Source organism: Zingiber officinale, chromosome 4A, assembly GCF_018446385.1.
Source record: "Zingiber officinale cultivar Zhangliang chromosome 4A, Zo_v1.1, whole genome shotgun sequence".
NCBI lineage: Eukaryota > Viridiplantae > Streptophyta > Magnoliopsida > Zingiberales > Zingiberaceae > Zingiber > Zingiber officinale.
The window spans coordinates 80,398,764-80,419,833 of NC_055992.1; the positions used below are offsets into that span (position 1 = coordinate 80,398,764).

The window sequence follows — 21,070 nt, forward strand, 5'->3', positions numbered from 1 at the left end:
CATTCACACATGTGGATGACGTCATCAGATTCGCATCGAGTTGTCAGTTGCACTTGTGATCACACCGCATCATCGTATCTGAAACATGCCATATCGTTTATGTGCGTATTTCACGTAACTTACTATCCTGGGAGGGTACATATGGTATATGATTGGAGCATCCAGAGGTGAGTTCTTCTTGGCTGTCTGAGTGTTGTATGTATGTCTATTGCGTTATCATGGCACAAGATGTATGCCGATGTTTGTGACAGGTTATATGCCATCGGATGACGATCGATATGGTAGTAGTATAATCATTGCTCTTATTTCAACCCGGAGACCGTGATCTTCATGTATCGTTCGTCAGATTGCGTGACCGCTCTGTAGGCCGATTGCACCACTCATTTACCAGTATCCCCTACTCTCATATCGCATATCATTTATGCTAGCCAGACGGTGGCCATCCCGACGGTTCACATCCCAAGTGCTTTTCAGATTGAGTTCTGTCGCCGTGTTTTGCCTATCGTTTGCGTCGCCGCCGTCTCTGCTTTGTATAGTTTCGTTGTATTTTAGGTTTGTCGCATTGGCATCAGATTTGTATCTAAATGGTACGTCTATAGTCTATAGGTTTGTTTGTTGGTTAATCGGCATCAGATCTCTGCCTTATGTGCCAGTTCCTGGCTCCGGGTGTTGGTTCTAGTATTTAATCGCGCGGTGGTTATAAATATACCAAATGTACAGGTATGTGTTAGCTGCGTGGTGGTTGCGAGCGGGTCGGATGGTGATGTATCCGTAGATAGGTATTCGCTTAGATTCATTAGTGCCGTCCGCAACTCCCACAAAGCGGCAGATGACCTCAGACTTCGTAAGCACGTCTTCATCAACAAGCATTATCGCCTGGACATCTTGAATCTGGATGCTCTCCTTCCCGGGACATTATCAATTCCGAGGTTTGAGTCTTCGCGCAAAGCGTCTGTTGAATGCGTCGCGCGGTCACGTGGTGGTCCAAGTGATTTTTTTATATATTTTTTTATAAATATTATTTATATATGTATTATAAAATATGAAAAATATAAAATGTTTAAAATATATGATGATTTTATAAAAATTAAATGATAATATAATCAGATCTAATTAATTTAGAAAATTAAATATTAAAAAATAACTCTTAACTTGATCATCTATCTGTTATAATATAGTAATTATATTAATCGTACTTATCACCTAAAATATCATCAATCAGTGATTTGATGATGATAAGCATTCTATAATTTATGTATTCTCGAATTCACCTGAGATATTTATTTCACTACCATTAATATGAAGAATTTTTTAAGAATTTTTTAATTTATAAATCTGAATTATTATAATTTTTAAATGAAATATAAAATAAAAAATATTAGAATATAAATCTGAATTACTATAATTTTTAAATGAAATTTAAAATAATAAAAAAATATTATCAGAATATGAATTTAATTTATTAGAATTTTTTAAAAAATATATAATTTTTTAAGATTTTTAAAAAAAAACTTAAATGAAATTTAAAATAATAAAAAAAATATTAGAATATAAATCAAAATCATTATAATTTTTTTATAATTTTTAAATGAAATTTTAAATGGCAGCCCGGTGCACGAAACTCCCGCTATGCGAGGTCCTAGGGAAGGATCCATTGTACACAGTATTACCCTACTTTTTGCAAGAGGTTATTTTCAGGATTCAAATTCATGACCTTTTCATCACAAAGTAACAACTTGACCGTTGCGCCAAGATTCCCCTTCTTTAAATGAAATTTTAAATAATAAAAAAATAAAATATAAATCAAAATTATTATAATTTTTAAAAAAAAAAATAAATGAAATTTACAATATTAAAAAATAAATTTTCAGAATATTAATTAATAAAAAATTTATTTTAAAAAAAAATTAAATATATTTTTTATATATTTTATTAGAGTAATTTATTAGGATTTATAAAAGTCTATTCAGAATATTAGATGTATCTTGGAAATTATTTAAATTAATTAAAAAAAATATTTTCTCGGTGGAAGAAAATCGCCGTGCGAGAATTGCGGGAGGGGTGTCTGGCGATGCCAAAAGCTTCACCGAACTCTTCCGGCGATGCTTCCGGCGACACTTTGTCTGGCGCTGCCGGAGACATTCGGCGACTCTTCCAGAGCCGTCGAAGGCATCTCATGACTCCTCCCACGCCACTTGCGACACTTGTGACGTATTTGAGCCTCCAAGCTATTTGCGCTCCAGAGTGGTCGCCGCTCTCGTCGTCGCCTCGCCATTGATCATTTGTCGGTGCCTCCCTTGCTCCCCTACTCCCTGCTTTATAGGATTTTCTTTTACTTGCCTTCTACGCGATTAATCGATCGCAACAGAAGGAATTCCTTCTGTCGCGAGTGCTGTCGCAGGCGCACGCCACGTGAAATCATCATGCGCGGAGTGTTGATTTCGCCCGAGCGGCGGAACGGTAAAAATCGTTCGTGTCGCCCGGCACGGAACGACATTTCGCTCCATGGTAGGGAGCACCAGATAATCGAAACCAAGTTTTGATAATAGCATAAGATTCAAAGTTAAAGATTATTGTGATTCTAATAAATCTAAGTGAGTGTACAGAAAAATTCTAAGTGAGCTTAGGTAAGGTAAAAGTCCTAGTGAATACTAGACAGATGGAAAGCCCTAATTGTGACTAGGCAAGGAAGTCCTGGTCCAAGGGATTGGACAGAAATCTTAACAGGTCGAGGACATCGGGTGGAAAATCCTACTAGCCGAGGAGGTGAAAATTCTGAATGTCACAGACACCGGCAGAAGATTGGACGGGTAGGGATCGAACATCCGACGGAAAGTCCTAAAGTCTCAGATGCTGAACAAAAATCCAAACGATCTAGAGGACCGGTTTGGCATCAAGTAAATTCTCCACGAGGAGAGTAGATGGCACATGCCGAAGGAAGAGGAAGTTCAATATCTATTGGACCTATAGCAGGAATGGCCTTTGATATATCCTCTGTTGAGAATGGAATGCTGCAGAAAGGAAACAGACTATCATAATTGCTGGATATTTATTAGCATAACTCTCTGTCTATCTTCAAACATTCTCCAAAGTTTTAAAGACAAAAATCTCAATAATCCAGGTATATCAAATCATTGTTAACATAAGACATTTGTAATCATTCGAAGTTTAAGTGGATTGCCCAACGAAAGCACTCAACGAATGCAGGCCTTGGAGTAGAAGTTGTCAAAGCCTTCGAACCAAATAAAAAATAAAGTGTTAGTATTGCTTTCTTTGTTCTTCTCGTAATTCTCTTTCCGCTGCATGCTCTCAACTGTTTTATGAAAAACGTGAAAAAGTCACAAGTGTTATTCACCCCCCCCCTCTAGCGCTTTCAATTCTACAATTGGTATCAGAGCGGGGTCACTCTGAATCGGTGCAACCATCATTCAGGCAAGTTTTTTCCGTGGTGTTTTTTGAGTTTTTCGAAGTCGATCGGAATCGGTGCTATCACCCCTTCCTATCAAAATTTTAATCGAGTTTTTCGATTCTCGAAGTTAATGCAATACCACTCAAGTTCACTACTTTTTATTACGCATTACTAATCCAACATCAAGTCTTGGTATATTTTTCTTTTATTTTTATTTTGCAAGATCAATTATACCAAATGATCCATCAAGAAGGCTACACTACAGCACGCCCACCCCACTTCTCCGGTGAGGATTTTGGATATGGAGTATCATCTCAAGACCCAAGTGGAGATGTGAAATGTGATCCAAACAAGATTAACACTCTCCACCGAAAATGGAGAACCACTCACCTGCGACAAATGGGATGAACCAATAAAAAGGAAGATCGAGACGGATACAAAGACCACTCAAACCTTACAGTGCGGCTTGACCAAAGAGGAGCTAAACCGAGTTAGATCGTTTAGCAACGCAAAGGATCTCTTACGAAAGTTTATCAAACTTCATGAAGGAACCTCCGATGCTAAGGTATATAAGAAAGATTTATTTTTAAATAAATTATATAATATCAAAATGCAGAATGGAGAATCAACAAGTCAACTACACGGCCGGATCCAAGAGTTGCTCAACGAACTCCACTCGATTGGATAGAAAGTGGAGAACCGTGATATTATAAGATATACACTACAAGCCTTTCTTAGGAATCTCTTATGGGCATCTATAATAGATGTCTATAAGGTTTCCAAGAATCTTTCAATTATTAGATTAGATGAATTATTTTCTGAATTTGAGTTACACGAACAGACTTGCATCCCTGAGAAAGATATTGCCTAGTAGGAAAACTCACAAACAAGGAGAAAGCCCAATCCGAATCAATTCCAAAGTCGAAGACGAATCAGATCAAATTCTAAGAAGAAAAAGATAATCACCTCCGAAGCGAGCATCCCAGATCAGAAAATAACCAGAAGGGGTACTACAAGCCGGAATGTCCAAACAAAAAGAAAATAAGGAAAGCTCTGAAAGCAACGTGGTCCGAGTCATTAGAAGACTCAAGCTCAAGCGAGCTTCCTTACTCTACGGGTACAAACTCACATTGTCGAGACCGAATCTGAGTCAAAGTCCGAGACCGAATCAGAGGCTGAGTTCGAGAGAAGTCACGAATCCATATCCAATTAAAAAGGTTCCAACAACACTGTAAGTTCTCCTAAGTAGATAAATTGTAAAATTTAATAAATTGTTTGATGCGTAAGCTAACCAAGTCCAATGTTCGGATCAAGTCACTCTGAGGTAAAATCCCTTTAGGAGGATACTAACCCAAGTCTTTTGACCGAGCCAATTCAAATTGGAACTTTAACTCAAGTCCAACAACTCGAGGAAGAAAATTTCAATTTGAAAACTCAAATCAAAAAACTTAAGGACACGTTGAAACGGTTCACTTTGGGTTCCAAAAACCTTGATCTGATTCTTGGAAAATAAAGAGTTCCCGAATGGATCTCAGGGTTCACCGCTTGCTTCTTATGACCTCACCCGCCACCCTAAGGCTCAAGTGCTAGCTCAAAGTGAGGAATTTCCCAATGACACATTAGTGTCAATATCGGGACGTGGATCTCCGTTCAAAGAGGGATCCTCCTGTGTAAAATAAAACATAAAGCTTTGCTTTTCTTATTTCTCGCCTAGATTAGGATAGTTAGATGGACTTACACTTAATCGACACCGGACTAGTTAGACGAGTTTTTAGAAAATTAAATATTCAATTTCTTAAGTCTGCACCATCTTAAGCATCTCTCGAACTGCCTCGAAGAATTTTTCTTATGCTCGATCTCATTTCTTGTTCCCCGTGCTCCATCGCATGCATCCACTTATCTGTCTCGTCGTCTTTGCATCCTCATCTCTATTGAGTCGTAGCTCGAGTCATTCGATATCACTCATGCGGTGTTTAATTGTAATTTTGTAGAATTTTTAAGTTTTAGAGGTACTTCACAACAAAAACTTGCTCTCATTTCAACCATCCTATAAGACATCTCTCTCCTCCATCATTAAATATCTAAAGCTCGCTGGGAAATCTCCTATTAACAATTGTCTCATATCTAATATCTAAACTTAAATTATATATTACATTTATTTTATTCAGCTAAAATCTTTCCCTTAGTGTTCCAAGATTCAAGTTTAGCATTATTTCTTACATGTCATAAATAATATCATTCGCAAAATACGTACATGTCTACCATTAAATTGTCAGAGAGTGAGTTCATTCATAGTTGTAAAAGATGGGACTTGGAGTTAATCTTGATGTAACCTATCTTTATTAGAAATATTTCAATACTCGTCTCAAGTCTTTCCTCTAGTCATTATATCCTCGCATACATATCCTTAATTAGTTCAATATATATTAGCTAACACCTCTCTTTTCTAGAATTCTCCAAATAATTTCTCTTGGGACTCTGTCATAAATTTTTTCTAAGGAATGAATACTATGTAGATCTTATTTTTACTCCCGATATTTGTCAATTAATTGTCGATAGCTAGCTTCTATCGGTCCCTCTTATAAAACCCCAAATTGATTTTACTCCTTCCTTAATCCTTTTTCTATTATTTTTTTTCAAAATGGTAACGACTCATTAGTTTAATACTATAGTTTACACATTCAGACGCCTCCTTTATTCTTATATAAGGAACAAGAGTACTTATCCTCCCATCATCAGCATTTTTTCATTTTCGATATCATTATAAATAATTTTATAAGTCATATCGATACCTTGTTTCTTAGACACTTCGTATCTCGTCGAAAATACCCAACTTTTTCATCATCTTTTAAAACTATCTATTACATTTGATTCTATGATAAAAATTTAAAATTTCTATACTCATTCGATCTAATTAAATTACCTAAGTTAGTCATTCATCAAAAGTCATGAAAATACCTCCTCCACCGCTCTTTTATTTCTCCATACTACTCTATTACATTTATCTTAATACATTTTATCGGATAAAATCTCTTTGTCTTTCTCTCACTTTACTATTCTATAAATATGTCTTTCCCTTTTTATCCAACTTTTATATAATAATCGCTCGTTTTTTTTCGCTTCATTCTACTCTCTTAGTTTCTTCTGTCAGAGCAGTTTTTAAAATTTTCTCGTTCTTATACAAATATATAATTTTATCTAGCTTCGCTCCTTACTTTACTTTCTTTTTCTTTCCACCACCAAGATTTATTTCTCATGGTGCGTCCTGACTACAAGTACACTCTTAACTATTTTATTTGAACTTCATCCCATCGTCGCATTGTAAGACCGATATATTTCACCCTTGCTTTACTCTAACTCTCCTTAAATATATTGCTCGCCCATCTTCCACTTAATTCCAACAGGAGTATGATATATTTCTTTTCTATTATGTAGGCGTCCATACACTACTTTCCACCCTTGTTTGTAGTTACAGCTTTCTCGACTTTGCACTTTTTAATTGATTTTACAAATATTTCTATCCTTCAACCGTAAAGAAAGTCGATTTATTATTTACTTTTAGCTGAATGTTCTTCTTTTTTAAACGTATTAGCTAATATAACGCACTTGAAATCCAATATTATTCCTATCTCTTTCTTATTTCATAACTCCTCTGATCTCTCATTTTTTTTTTTCATATCCATTTAGATACCTCTTATTAAAATCATTTGGTGAAATATTTTATAATATTTCATCTAAGTCGTCCGAAAACCTTGATTGGTAGTTCATCTAATTCTACTCATACTTATATTAATTACATTCTTTATTTTTCCACTATTATCTTAAGAGATATAATTCTATCTCTCTTTAACTACTCTTATAATTCTCGTTCTTTAACGAACTATCTACAACCTCCATGTTTCTCTCTTTCTTTCTGCTCACGTAACTTTAAGCCCGAGGGTTTCTCTGTCGCTTCCTTTATACCGTCATTTATCACATAAATACTAATTTTTCTCATAATCATCGTATCTATTACCAATTAGATTCCTATGTTTCATGCTCCAAATCTTAGATTATTAGTTTCCATCATATTTGTTCTTATCCAACTAGTGTGAGAACTCTTTTATTTAACACCATATTTTAAGACGAGCGGTGTCAGATGTACGATCGTTTTTGTGAATCGGAACTACACCGGACCTTGACACATGCGTGAACACAGTTGCGTAGTATCAGACACGCTACGTTACGAAGCGAGAGTAACAATACCATGTAACGCGTAACCGAGGAACTACCTAAAGCAACGACAGCATATAGTTTAATAAATCCATTCATTGAATATTTGTCATAGTTTTAACGCTGGCTAACAACTTAACGCAACCCTCCTCCTTTATCCGGCCTTGGAATGACTGGTTCGTCACGGTGGAGTTTACTAGGTTAAAACCTATATAGAATGAAATTTTGCTAAAAAGATGCAAAAGTAATTTAAAAAATATCTTCTATTAGTTATAACATGTAATAACCAATTAAGGGGTGTTTGGTTCACATAAGGGAATGTGAATGAGAATGGGATTGATAGAAGTAGGGAATGGGAATGGGGGTTTCCCATTCCCCTCCTTTTGCTAGGGAATGGTTCATTCCCATGTTTGGGGTAATGAATCCGTGGGACCCACCACTAATCCACCCAACCAAACGTCCACTTTCAATCCCTTTCCTATTCCCCACTCTCATTCCCTCCAATCAAGCACCCCCTTTGAGTATCCAGCCAAATCTTTAAGATATTGATCATTACATAAATAACAAATTGGGGATTATATCTTTGAACCAGTTTGAGAGAGTATTGAGGTCTAACTTGAAATACATTAATGTATCAACTCATCTAAGTGAATATGTCAAGTAATATAATATATGGGTAGAAGGGAAGCTATGATGGTTACTGATTGTATTTTAACCTGCTGAATAATGAGAATTTGCATAACATTAGGGACAAGCATTTCAATGTGCTGCTCCAAGCACCAAAAGTACTTTGAAATACTAGGATTTAAGCTTCAAACGAGCATCATGGAGGGGGAGGGCATTTTCATATGGGGTTTACAGGAAACATGTGACAACAACATCAACAAAAAAAAGGAAACAAAGCATGTGATCTCCTGCTCCATGAAAAGATCACATTTCTGAAATGGCCATGGCTTGGAGATGGAAGAATTCTCAGGAAACACTTGATATAGGGATAACATAAGAATGTGCTTTTGTGAGAAAAGACAGTGCTTAAAAATTTAAAAGTAATTAAGTCAAACCTCAAAATTAAGATGTTTGATAATGGTTAATTGAATCCATCATATTGTGCTAAAGCAAAATATATAAAACAGAAGAATTAGCTAAGGATTAAAGTATCAATCTGTTCCAAAGTTTAGGTCTAGGCCAAATTAATATGGTTCTGTCACGGTGTCACGTATTGCTTTAGTAGGCATCAAAAGCATGTGGAGATGAATTTAGATGAGTTTTATACCTTTAGCACCCTTCCCTTAGTTTATTTCCTTCTAAAAAGATATAGCAATTAAATAGTTCATTGAATTAAAATTTTGTTGTATTAGACCACACTAAGCCAACCCCACTTAGTGGAATAAGGCTTTAGTTGTTTTTGTTGTAGACCACTTATAGTATCTTGAAATGAATTTAGATATCTTGTTCTTTACTTAGATTTTTTACTTAAAACAATACAATATTAATTAGATTTTTTAATTTAAAATGAAATTATTTTACTCATTTTTACTTAAATATGTCACATAAGTTTTAACCCTATAATCTTCTTTCACTTGTCTATTTTTCAAAATAAGATTATGAAAACTAGATAATAAATTGAATAAAGTTTGAAGAACAACAACAACCAAAGCTTATCCCACTAGGTAGGGTCAACATTATGTGCTGAAGAAACTAGTTATTTGAAGAAACTAGTTATAAAATATATCAAACATTAATTTAATTCATATTGATGTGTGTCGTTATGTGCCGAATGTCGACACAGTATCATAATTATTGGCATGACCCGAGCAGCATGAGATAGATTACCTATGTTGATAGTGGATTTTGTTAATTTAATGGGATGGTAAATGTTAACTGTCATTCAACATAGCAGAAGCTTTCAAACCATGGAATAGCAACCTATTAGTCACATTTATGAATTGAACTTGCACTCTTCTGTGTACTCCAGATAAATTAAGTTGAATATGTGCATTTGACCTAATTTTGCACATACCCATTGAATTTTAAACATGGAGATTTCTCAAAAATAGAAAGGAATTAACAGCGATAATTTTGAAATTCAGTAGAAACATAATTATAACACCAAAAGTAGCACCGACCTGTGATAATGCTTCCTGTTCAGACGAAGGCATTTTCTTAAGAGCTAACTGTGCAGCATCATCTAACTGAACATATGAATGCATTTATGTTCATATCACATTGTCCAAGGGAGCAAAGGAGTAGCCACAGTCTAAAAGAGCATTAACAGCTAACCTGGAGTGCCTTCACACGATCCCAAAGTGGAGGCAAGTCAATTAAAATGCTCTTCAATGATATCTCAGGAGGCTTTGCATGCTTGAAAAAAGAGTGCTTTAATAATTTTTCTGCAGTTGGTCTCTTTGTTTGATCTTTCACCAAGCACATTGCTATCATCTCTTTAAAGGACTGAGTACAACTGATTATTGTTTGTTAGAAGATTTGCCAAAATAAATTGTAAAACTATTCTATCAAAAGTTCAATCAGTTGAAACATACAGAGGTATCCATTATCAAAAGGGACCTTTAATACCTTTGAGAACTTTTTATCACGATCATAATCAAGTCCTGGAGGTGCATTTTGAAGAGTCATCAAGAGAACCTACAGGGTGCAGGTATGTATAAATCAGAAATTTATCTCAAAGACTAATACTACACTTCCAGCTAATTCACATTTTCGTAATAGAATGATTTATACATGAAAATTTAGTCCGTCCTCTAGACCAACCCAAAATGACAAGCCGATGGGGGCAATCCTTATATCAGTGCACAAAGGACCACCTGACCCAATGTTTACAATAGACAGAAGCAAAATTTAGTTTGTCATAACGTTTTATAGCCTACCAATCCATGTTTAATGTCATGTACAAGCAAGATTCAAAACTAGCATACATGAAATTTTCTTTCTATCGTATTTTTCACCGTTGCAGTTAGTTAAGTTGCATGTAAGCCAACTAATGATCACATCAAATTATCCACCTTTATACAAACTCCTATTATTCCTTGAATGTTATATTCTTGATTATCTTCTAAGTAACCAATGAAAAGAGTAGACTAGCAAGTCACAACCAAAATTATGTTTCAGCATAGTTCACCATGGATGGAAGTGGAAATTATAGGGCTAGCAAATCACAACCAAAATAATTTGTCAATATTAGTTCACCATGGATGGATTGAGTAATAAATTGGAAATGATCATGGTGACAACTGACATGTTAGTCACAACTATGTGGTTAGCATAGTTAACCAGGGACAAAAAATATGCCTTTCCCAAATGAACAGTTCATTATGTCACATATACTGATCAAGCAAAAGCCAAAAAAAAATACATATGCTTCCGCTTATTCAGTGACCATGTAATAATAAGAAAAAGAAACAAATAGGTATAAGCATATAGAAAGCCTTCATCAGGGACTAATTAGACCTTCATTGGAGGGTATTTTGAAAATGGAGCATGGCCATGAGCCAATTCTAGTGCAGTTATTCCAAAGGACCAAATGTCAGCTCTGCAGACAGAAAAAGTTATCACCCATGAGAGAAGAAACGGAAAAAAAAAAAGCGACAAGACAAATCCAGTTTTATACTTGCCTATATCAACAAGGTTTAGTTTGGTACACTTTCATAGGAAATCATAAACCCTTGTGTTTAGTTATCTTCGTTCATGGAATAAAATGGTATTCATCTGGACTTGGAATTCTATGTAAAAGATCATAAAATCCACCTAAGTGTGGCTGTAACTTTTCGGGCTGAGTATTCAATATTACTATTTTATCTCATAAAATAAATGATCACTATTATTATATTAAGTCTTGTTGCCACAAAAATATGGTGCTTCTTCTAATTGAATTGTATATCAATACGCTTTATATTGTTATTGGCCATAGTGATTCAATTGAAATCTAGTAAAATCTTTATAATTAATTTTAGCACACAGGTTCCTAGAAGACCAGAGAACACCAAGTTTTAACTCTTCCATATATGTCATACAATTTTAACATTGCATATACATCTCTTGTGTATTTACCAAAATTTTAAGTAGGTCCCAAACTATTTACAAATATGCATGAATTGATTATTGAATATAGTACTTACTTGAAATCATACCCACTTCCCGGCTGTAACACTTCCGGAGCCATCCTATACAAAAATTCCCATCAAAACTTTTGTTATTATCTAAGCATTACCTAGAAATACTTACTAATATTACATGTATATGATAAAATGAAATTTAACATCTCACCAGCATGGTGTTCCTACAAAAGTATTTCTTGAACGTTGTCTGTCACCTTTATCAAACAAACAGGCTGAAACACCAAAGTCTCCAAGCTTCACCACGCCAGAACTATCAAGAAGGATATTCCCAGCCTGTAGCCCAATTAATTTTTTAAGCAAGAAAAAGTCTCATGTATAATTTCTTAAAAGAATTACAATGCAAAAGTAACCTTGACATCACGATGTATATGCCCATGTTGATGAAGGTACTCTAAAGCCCTTAGTGTTTCCTTGAGAATTGAGCATATGATAGGCTCTTCAAATCCATCTGGATATCTAATCTTCATCAGGTGCAAGCACGAGCCTCCAGCCATAAATGGCATAACAACCCAAAGGTATCGCTCAACAACAAACGAACAATATGCTCTTATAACATTTGGATGATCGATTAAGCTCATTATTTGGGCTTCCCTTCGTATGTCATCCTATATAAACTAACTTGATCACTACAATATAACAAGGAGACATAACAGAATTTACATAATCAATTCCTAATATAATACAATAAGCCTCCCTCAAATTCAGTAATGACACAGTAAAAAGCATTTCACAGATAAAAAAAAAATAGATATTTTAGCATTTGTACATTCAAAATCATAACTACACTGATGGCAACATATGATCAATATCATAGATGTGTTCTATTGAGTATCTTGTTATAGACAAAACAACTATCTTCTATACCAGAAGAGCATTGCCCTTTTCATCTCTTTCTCTGACATCACATAGATGGTGAGGATTGTCTAGGAATCATGATGATGGATGGATAACGTGAATGTTAGTATGTTGCGCCAAATTTAGAATAGCACTTCAAACATAAGAAAAAATAAAGGATGTTGTTGGTAATTTTCCTAGAAAAAAATTTTACAATCCTGTGAATGTAGCATTCAGTAGCATATATTATATTTATCCTTAGGGAAAGAGATTGACCAACTGCAAGACAATCAGAACGAGAACCAATCTAGTAGAGGAGAGAGAAGAGTATGTTTGAGCTTTGATGCTCACTCTTCCATTCATCCTCTCATACCCGTGGCAACACAACAAGGGTACAAGTATGAGATGTAATTCCCACACTAGAGAGGGTTTGACTCTTATGTGGACATACACAAAAAATATGTATATTTTTACAGCATAAAATTTGCAGCTCTACCTACTCAGAAATACTAAAAAAATTAATGATCAACTAAAATGGTGCAGATGTGCAGATGTTTGCAGCATCTGAAAAAAAACTGAAATTAAGAAGAAAAGGAGTTGATTTCAACTTTCTTTCTTCTGGAATGTTGTGTGTATCTACTTGCACTGAATTTCCCAAATGTGGCAAGTCTATCACTAAAGAAATTGGAAGAAGCTGCAGTGGAGGTGATAGGTTGGAGCAAGAAGAAGATCTATCAAGTACGAAGATGAAGAGGAAGGTAATGTGATGCAAAAAGAAGATGAAAAAGTTGCAAGTTTTTTGTTTAATAGAGTGAACAGTACCTTTGTAAGACAGAAAGAAGCATGCTCTCATAATCCTCTATTCATGATAAATGGGAATAGATTTGATGTGCATTGAATGAATACCTTCTTTTTAAAGTATTAGACAATAATAACATGTGTTATGTATTGGCTGTTATGCACATTATATTAGTACTAGCTATTTAACTTGTAGTTGACTTATTTTATCAATTTTCATAATCATTAAGCTTTATAATGATATTATTAAAACATCATAATTAATTCTAAGATTTATAATATACCCATATCAGTCTCCAAAATTTGGACACTTTTCTAGTCAGTCTTCATGTCCTCGCTTTACGCCTAGATCCATACTTGCATCAGATACTCATATCCATGGTTTAAAGTGCCGTGCCGAAACGGGCGAAACGTCTCGTTCCGCTCGGCGACCGGCACCGGCACGACCTCGGCACCAGACCCATGACAAGTGTGACGTGTTACGCGACCCCGTGGTCACAGCAAAGGGGTCGCTCGACCATGCAACAGTAGCGGAGAGGTCGCATAACCCTTCCGCTATCGCCGTGGAGTCATCGTGCGACCCTACGCTCACTGCATAGGGGTCGCACGACCAACGTGGTCGCACCGAAGTAGTCATGCAGTCCCCGCGGCCATGGCTAGTTGCGCAACTCTGCGACAGCACCGAAGTTGTGCGGGCTCGGGAGTGGTGTCAGTTGTCAGAATTTTTTTTTAATTAATCTTAGGTTAATTTTTTTAATCAACTCCTAGTTATGGTGGAGATAATCTAAACAGACTTTATTAATTAATATATTTTATATTTAAAAAATACCGAAACTATATCGGCACGACACGATACGATACCGAAACCGTATCGTTCCAGTCCAGGACCGAAACCTCGGCACGGGTCGAAATTTTAAACCTTGGATTAATAAGTTCCTATTTAGAGCTAGGTGGGGAGGCACACAACATTGCTGGTGGTGACCTAGCATGATTGCGGGCTTCCAACAAGGGTATTAGTTGATTCTGGCAGGGGTTATTGCTGCTTCCAACATATGGCAACCCTAGCAATCGAGGCAAACCATGGCGACCATGACAACATGAGGCTGCTCATGAAGGTGATGGCAACAATGGGCATCACTGTCACAGACGATGGCTTCATGGGGCTAGGATAATGACAGTGTTGTCACAGGCGGTGGCTTCGTGGGGTTGCTATAATGGCAGCATCACGGACCGATGGTGTCTCAAGGCAATAGCATCGCAAGGCGGTGATGATGTCGTAAGATCACTGTAGTGATGACATCGCAAGGCCACGATGGTAGTGGCGGTGCAAGGCCATTACATTGATGGCGTGGAGTGGCGATTGTGCGGGGCCATGTCAAAGACAATGCCACGTGGAGAAAAAAATTAGGATTTGGGGTGTGAAGATGACACACACCGAGGAGATTGAAAATAAGGGTTGGGTTATTAAGTTGTACTTATGTGAAAAGTTCCCAACATTATAAAAATTACAAAATAGGTCCTTTGGAATTTTCAATAATATAACAATAGCTCTACGAATTTAAACAATTTAGCTTTAACAAATACTAGGTGCCAAGTAGGATAGTGCCAAAGGCATCTATACTTGACTAGGAGAACATAATGGAGTAATAGGCATTGATAAAGTTTCAAAGTTAATCCTGTTTGACTATTTATACCTCTATTCAATCCTCTGCTACGTGGTCCTTAGATTTAGCTTCTTTGATGATTATTTGACTATTCATGTTAAAGTTGCTAATTAATCTCTTCGTAGTAAGGTTTCTTTGGCCATTGTCATGTATTTTGTTGTGCATTGGAACCTTGAGGTTTCCACATTAGTGATTGATCTAATGTTTTCTTCCTTTGTCAAGAAGGAACATTAGCAGTTGTATTTAAATAGCTAGAATAATGCAATAAAGATTACAAGTGAGTTTTCAAAAAGAAATCAAACCCTCTTGATCGAGAGGTTCTCTAATCCCAATGAGCCTCAAATTATCCCTACCACCATAAGTTGTCAAGGTTGTAAAACCAAGAAGACAAAGATTGATTCCACTGATCAATCGGTAAGCCGTCCCATTATGCGATCCATATCCAAGGGACATAACAAATTGGTATCAGAGCTCGTCGTAATAGGTGACTCACAAGCACTTCAACAACGCTATGCTTTTCTCAAAATTTATCAAGAGGACAAAGCTGCCAATGAAAGACGGGAATTGTCCAAAGGTTTCTCTAAGCTACACTCGCACAATAGTCATCCAAGTGAAGAGAGCAACAACCATCCTGACCCCAAGGGCACTGCTCGAAAGGGTACCGTGTTATGAGGAGAGATCTTCATATATGCCACAATATTCGAAATTGGATTTCCCACGTTATGATGGGGAGTCGGATCCTTTGGGATGGCTCAATTGATGTGACCATTTTTTTCGCCATCAGCGCATTCCGAAAAAAGAAAAGGTTGGTCTAGCCTCGTTCCATCTTAAGAGAGATGGTCAATTATGGTTCATCAAATTAGAACGTGATTAAGAGGAATTTAAAGATCAATGTAATATGAGGTTTAGGTTACCCATTCGCAACAATAAATTGGGCGAGCTTGCCAAACTTCAACAATCAAGTTCAACGAAAGTTTGAACAATTGGTTGCACGAGTGAGTTCCTTAACATCAGAACAAGAAGTTTAAATATTCATTAGTGGCCTCCAAGATCACATCGATGTGGAAGTCGAGCTTCACCACCCAAAAGATCTCACGTCGGTTATGAGTTTTGCCCGTCTTTATGAACACCACTCTAAACAATCTAAATCTACCATCACACCGTGACGTGCTCCATCTAGCCACCGAAGCAATCATTTATCAAACGATTAAATCGAGAAAAAATGGAAGAACAACGTGTCAAAGGCCTTTGTTTTAATTGCAATGAACTTTACATTCCCAATCACCATTACAATGTCTTTTCTGGCTTGAGAGATTAGAAGAGTATGATGAACAAGACCACGTCAAGGATGTCGAAATTTCCCTCGATGCAATCACAGGCACCCACGCTCCTCAAACCATGCGAATTCATGGGTAGCTATCGTGGAGCATTACCCATCATTCGTATTTGTGGACAAACACGTTTTTCAAGGGAGGAGGAGGAGTGATGTTATGGATCATGGACAAGCTCATGCAACAAAAGAGAATCTGGAGCTCATCAAATACAAGAGATACACGCATGACCATGGTTTAAAGTATCGTGGCGAAACTGGCGAAACGTCTCATTCCACTCGGCGACCGGTACCAACACAACCCCGGCACCAGACCCACGACAAGTGCGACATGTTGCACGACCCCGTGGTCACAGCAGAGGGGTCGCTCGACCCTGCAACAGTAGTGGAGAGGTCGCATAACCCTTCCGCTGCCGCCATGGAGACATCGTGCTCACTGCAGAGGGGTCGCACGACCAACGTGGTCGCGCCGAAGGAGTCATGCAATCCCCGCGGCCATGGCTGATCGTGCAACCCTGCGACAGCACCGAAGTCGTGCGGGCTCGCGAGTGGTGTCGGATTTCAGATTTTTTTTAAATTAAATTTAGGTTAATTTTTTTAATCAACTCCTAGTTATGGTGGAGATAATCTAAAGAGACTTTATAAATTATAATAAAAATTTTATTTATTTATTTATCTATTTTCATATCTTTTCCTTTTTTAAAAGATTATTTTTTATTTTGTTTATTTTTTAAATATTTATGTTAAATATTTTAGTTTTTAATTAATATATTTTATATTTAAAAAATACCGAAACTATATCGACATGGCATGATATAGTACCAAAACTGTATTGTTCCGGTACAGGACCGAAACCTCGGCACGAGTCGAAATTTTAAACCTTGTGCATGACAGATTTAGAAAGAATGGTGCATATCAAGAGAATTGATTATCTATAGTAATTGATTTTTATTTAAATTGATTATCTTCTATTTTTAGTATGATTGAGTCTAGTATCTTTATTTTTGATAAGAATAAAACCTTTCTTATTCAGTGTTTGTTTTCTTCCTTTCTTCGGAAAGAACGTCAGTAGTTGTATTTAAATGACTAGAATAATGCAATAAAGATTATGACTGAGTTTACAAAAAACAATCAAACCTCTTAGATTGAGAGGTTTTCTAATTCCAACTAGCCTCAAATTATCCCTACCACCATTGGCCATCAAGGTCGTAAAACCAATAAGACAAAAATTGATTCCACCGATCAGCCGGTAAATTGTCCCATTACGCAATCCATATCCAAAGGCCATAACAAGTTTCCTAATAGATATTCATTTTGGGCAGCAACTACAGTCATTTCCTAAGGCCCTCTTTTAGCCCCAAATGCTTGAATTTACAAGGTTGGGATTGTGATTCCCAAGGATGTGGTTTCAAATAGTATCTCTCTTGATATGAGTTGGAAAGTAAGTTGATTTGTTGTGATAATTCATTCTTAGTATATAATTTTAATTGTCATTTATTCTCACTCACATCTTGTGTATCTGGTGTGTTTACAGTAATTACATGCAGTGGGATTTCTTTATTTGAGGTGGTGTTTTCTTACTTGTTTTAGAACATTTATCTTGTGCATGCTTAAACTTATGAAAGTAGATGGTAGGGTTATGCAGTTGTTAGAAATAGAATTATTTAATTGTTTAGCTATCATGTTTATTCTCTATTGATACTTATTGATTTGTTTATCATCAAATAACTATAAATTAAAAAAAAAAAAGTAGGGAAACATATAGTAATCCCCTTAAAAGAATTCAAAGTACCATGAGAATTACGATGAGCTAAATTACACAAATTATGCAAAACAAATCAAATAATAAATAAATTATATAAGAAAGCTTCTGCTCTACACTCTCAAGAAGTTGCAAAATTATTTATAATAAATCAACACTTACACCATAGAGTTGCAACTCCATCCTCCGGAAGAGTTACATGACTACTCGTGGTATAGAGCTTCAGCTCTCCGCCCTCTGAGAGAGTTGTGTGACTACTTGTAATATTATAGATTCAGCTACACTTTGAAGGAGTTGCATGACGACTTATTTGAATTAATAAAACAAATGAATTACTTACATTATAAGACATATGCCCCACGCCTAAAAAAGGGATCTTTAGTCTTTTGGCATGTTCATATGCTTTAGTCATATTACAAGAGATGTATTACTCACCGGATAGATTGCAAATCATTCATCACATTCTTATGTGAGGTGCATTTCAAGTGGATTGCTACTCGTTCACCCTACACGTGTGTATATGTGCATACACATATGCATTTTATTGAGAGTGAATTGCGGGTTATTTACTCTTATATACAATGCATCTTATATAGAATAGATTGTGGGTCGTTCACACTTATCTTAGATTGCAAGTCGTTCACCATTACATAAACGACACATCTTTTGATGGGTGGATTGCAGGTTGTTCACTCTATATATTTATATATATATTTATGATAAATGATGCATCCTTTATTGAGCAAATTGCGAGTTATTTGTCCTTATATAATGTGCGTGTGTTTGATTCCCTGAGAAAACGAAATATTTGAAAGAGTGTAAAAGAGGAAACATGAGAAATGATAAAGTCGACTAAGAGAAAAATGTGTGCTGAGAGATTAATGAGGTTAAATTGGTAGAGAATAATAACCTTAATTAGTTGTTATTTGTTGGATTCTTTTACGAGATATTTTATATCATGCACTTCTTTCATATACCCATTTTGCATTTTATGCTCACTTTGGGAATTTTTAACCTTCAGGTTATATTGTTGCGATGAGTACTTAGCACTAGTGGAATTTCTTCATAAGTATGCATTTAGTTAGTTTAGTTATCTTTTATTTATATTGTACACATTATTGCAATATACTCGCGGCAAGCAAAGCTAGTTTCGTGACAAGCGTAGCTCGTGTGGAGTGTGACAGCTATTCATTCAATCACTAGGACTAGGAGAATAAGATATGACGTGGTAAGCAAGAAAAGTGGAAAACATAATTTTGCAATTTGAATTGTAAATATGCATCGTAAACGCCACCAGTCACGGGAAACAATAATTCCATCAGTTGGAAATATTGTATCAAGGACACACAATAGTTGTGAAATGAAAAATGGTTGAGATCCATCTCTCAAAATTGAAATCCGAACAAAAATATACATGAAGAAAATGTTGAATAGATCTATGCAAACTCAGACAAACAAGCTCTAAAAATGTTTCCTAAAGTATATGGTCAGTAGTCAAACTGAGAAAGGAAGCATAGACCAAAATGAATTCTGAATATGGAAACTCGTTACTACTTCAAAAAAATATCCTTAAATTTCCAACTGCCAACACTCTATTGACCCTTTTCGAAACCCTGGCAGTAAAATTCCTTCCGCACTGTCTAAGAAGCGCAAGTTGCACTTTTTAGAAAGAGCATTAAGGTGTTCATAGTTCGGCTATAATACCATCTAAAAAATCAAGGATGAACTTTGACTAGCAACAAAGCATAAAGTTCCAAAAGGATCTCAGATTGCCTAAGGCCACCTTCCCGATTGCCTCGATCCAATTTGCTCTCGAGAATCAATTCCTGGCACTGGACCTCAGTGAGAAACAAAGGTTGATCCTGGTAAACAAAGAGAGCGGATAACTCACGAGGTTACTGTTGCAGCGATCGAGATCCAGGCGCTTGACGGCGACGAACTCGTTGGTGGGAAGGTGATTCGCCCGGTAGACAGTTGCGCTGGCCCCGTATCCGACCTCCTCCAGCAGTTTGTAGTCGTTCGGCGACACCGAGTAGCTCCGCCTCACGCTCCCGTTCCTCCCCATCCTCCCCCGATCGACCTCCTTTCGCCCGCTTCTCGCCTCCGTTGACTGCCGTTACAAAAGAAGCAGAGAGAGGGCGAAAAACCGAAGATGCAGACAAGATGACGAAAGGGGAAGCGGACTGATCGAGAGCGTGTGGGGGAGAGAGAGAGAGAGGTGAGCGCGGTGGGAAATGGCGAGAGCTGACGTGGCGATGGGCAGCGGGTTGTGGTCCGTAGCACCCGCGCGACGGCGGAAGGGAAGCCCAAAAGAGGCCACGCGAAAGCAGCAGGAAGGTTTCGGGTCGGGTTTCACCGACCCCGTTCTTCCCCATCGATGCCAAAGTTCGTCCTCTTTCTTTACCCCTTTTCGTCTACCCTGTTTAGCCGTGGTGGATGTAGTGGTCCCGAAAAGTTTGGAAGCGGGCAGTCAATGCTTTTTTTGGTAGACCTGAGTGTTTTTCATTCGGAGAAATGAACCCGAGTCACTCGCCTCCTGGCATTATTGCTGCTGGACCCGCTTTGCAGTATCAGGTATAGTGAAATTAACGCGATGCGAGTACGAGTCGAGTACGAGAGGGAGGATGTTTCCGGTGCCGCGTATGGAAGAAGATTCCGCCCCCCAGTCAAGGCCCATTAAAAATAATAATAATAAGGCAAAACTTAAGATTGCATCCTCAATTTTTCTTTATGAAGACATCTTATGCTTAAAAAAAATGTATCTCGTTTTATTTTTATGTTAAGATTATTATAACCATGTTAATCAAACTATTTTATATTATAATAATTTTAATTAAAATTATTATATGTAATTTTTGTCAAACTATTTCACATGTATTATTATAACGATTTTAATTTAAAATTAAAATAATGTACACTATTTTGCCG

The 21,070-nt window shown here is 36.6% G+C and overlaps 1 protein-coding gene across 2 annotated transcripts in view; it reads right to left on the reverse strand.

Annotated features, from left to right (window-relative positions):
• LOC121970021 (serine/threonine-protein kinase 26-like) overlaps positions 1 to 20,492 on the reverse strand; it is a 73,561-nt gene extending 53,069 nt beyond the window's left edge. The window contains exons 1-8 of one of the 2 annotated variants that reach the window (XM_042520407.1): positions 20,034 to 20,492; positions 12,105 to 12,359; positions 11,903 to 12,027; positions 11,755 to 11,799; positions 11,087 to 11,168; positions 10,196 to 10,264; positions 9,902 to 10,072; positions 9,748 to 9,813 (exon numbers count right to left, since the gene is read on the reverse strand). In XM_042520407.1, the coding sequence (XP_042376341.1) occupies positions 9,748 to 9,813; positions 9,902 to 10,072; positions 10,196 to 10,264; positions 11,087 to 11,168; positions 11,755 to 11,799; positions 11,903 to 12,027; positions 12,105 to 12,359; positions 20,034 to 20,207 (987 nt within the window). In that variant the 5' untranslated portion in view covers positions 20,208 to 20,492. The remainder of the gene's footprint in view (positions 1 to 9,747; positions 9,814 to 9,901; positions 10,073 to 10,195; positions 10,265 to 11,086; positions 11,169 to 11,754; positions 11,800 to 11,902; positions 12,028 to 12,104; positions 12,360 to 20,033) is intronic. The other variant, XM_042520408.1, reaches the window with a different exon arrangement.
• Positions 20,493 to 21,070: the final 578 nt, after the last annotated feature.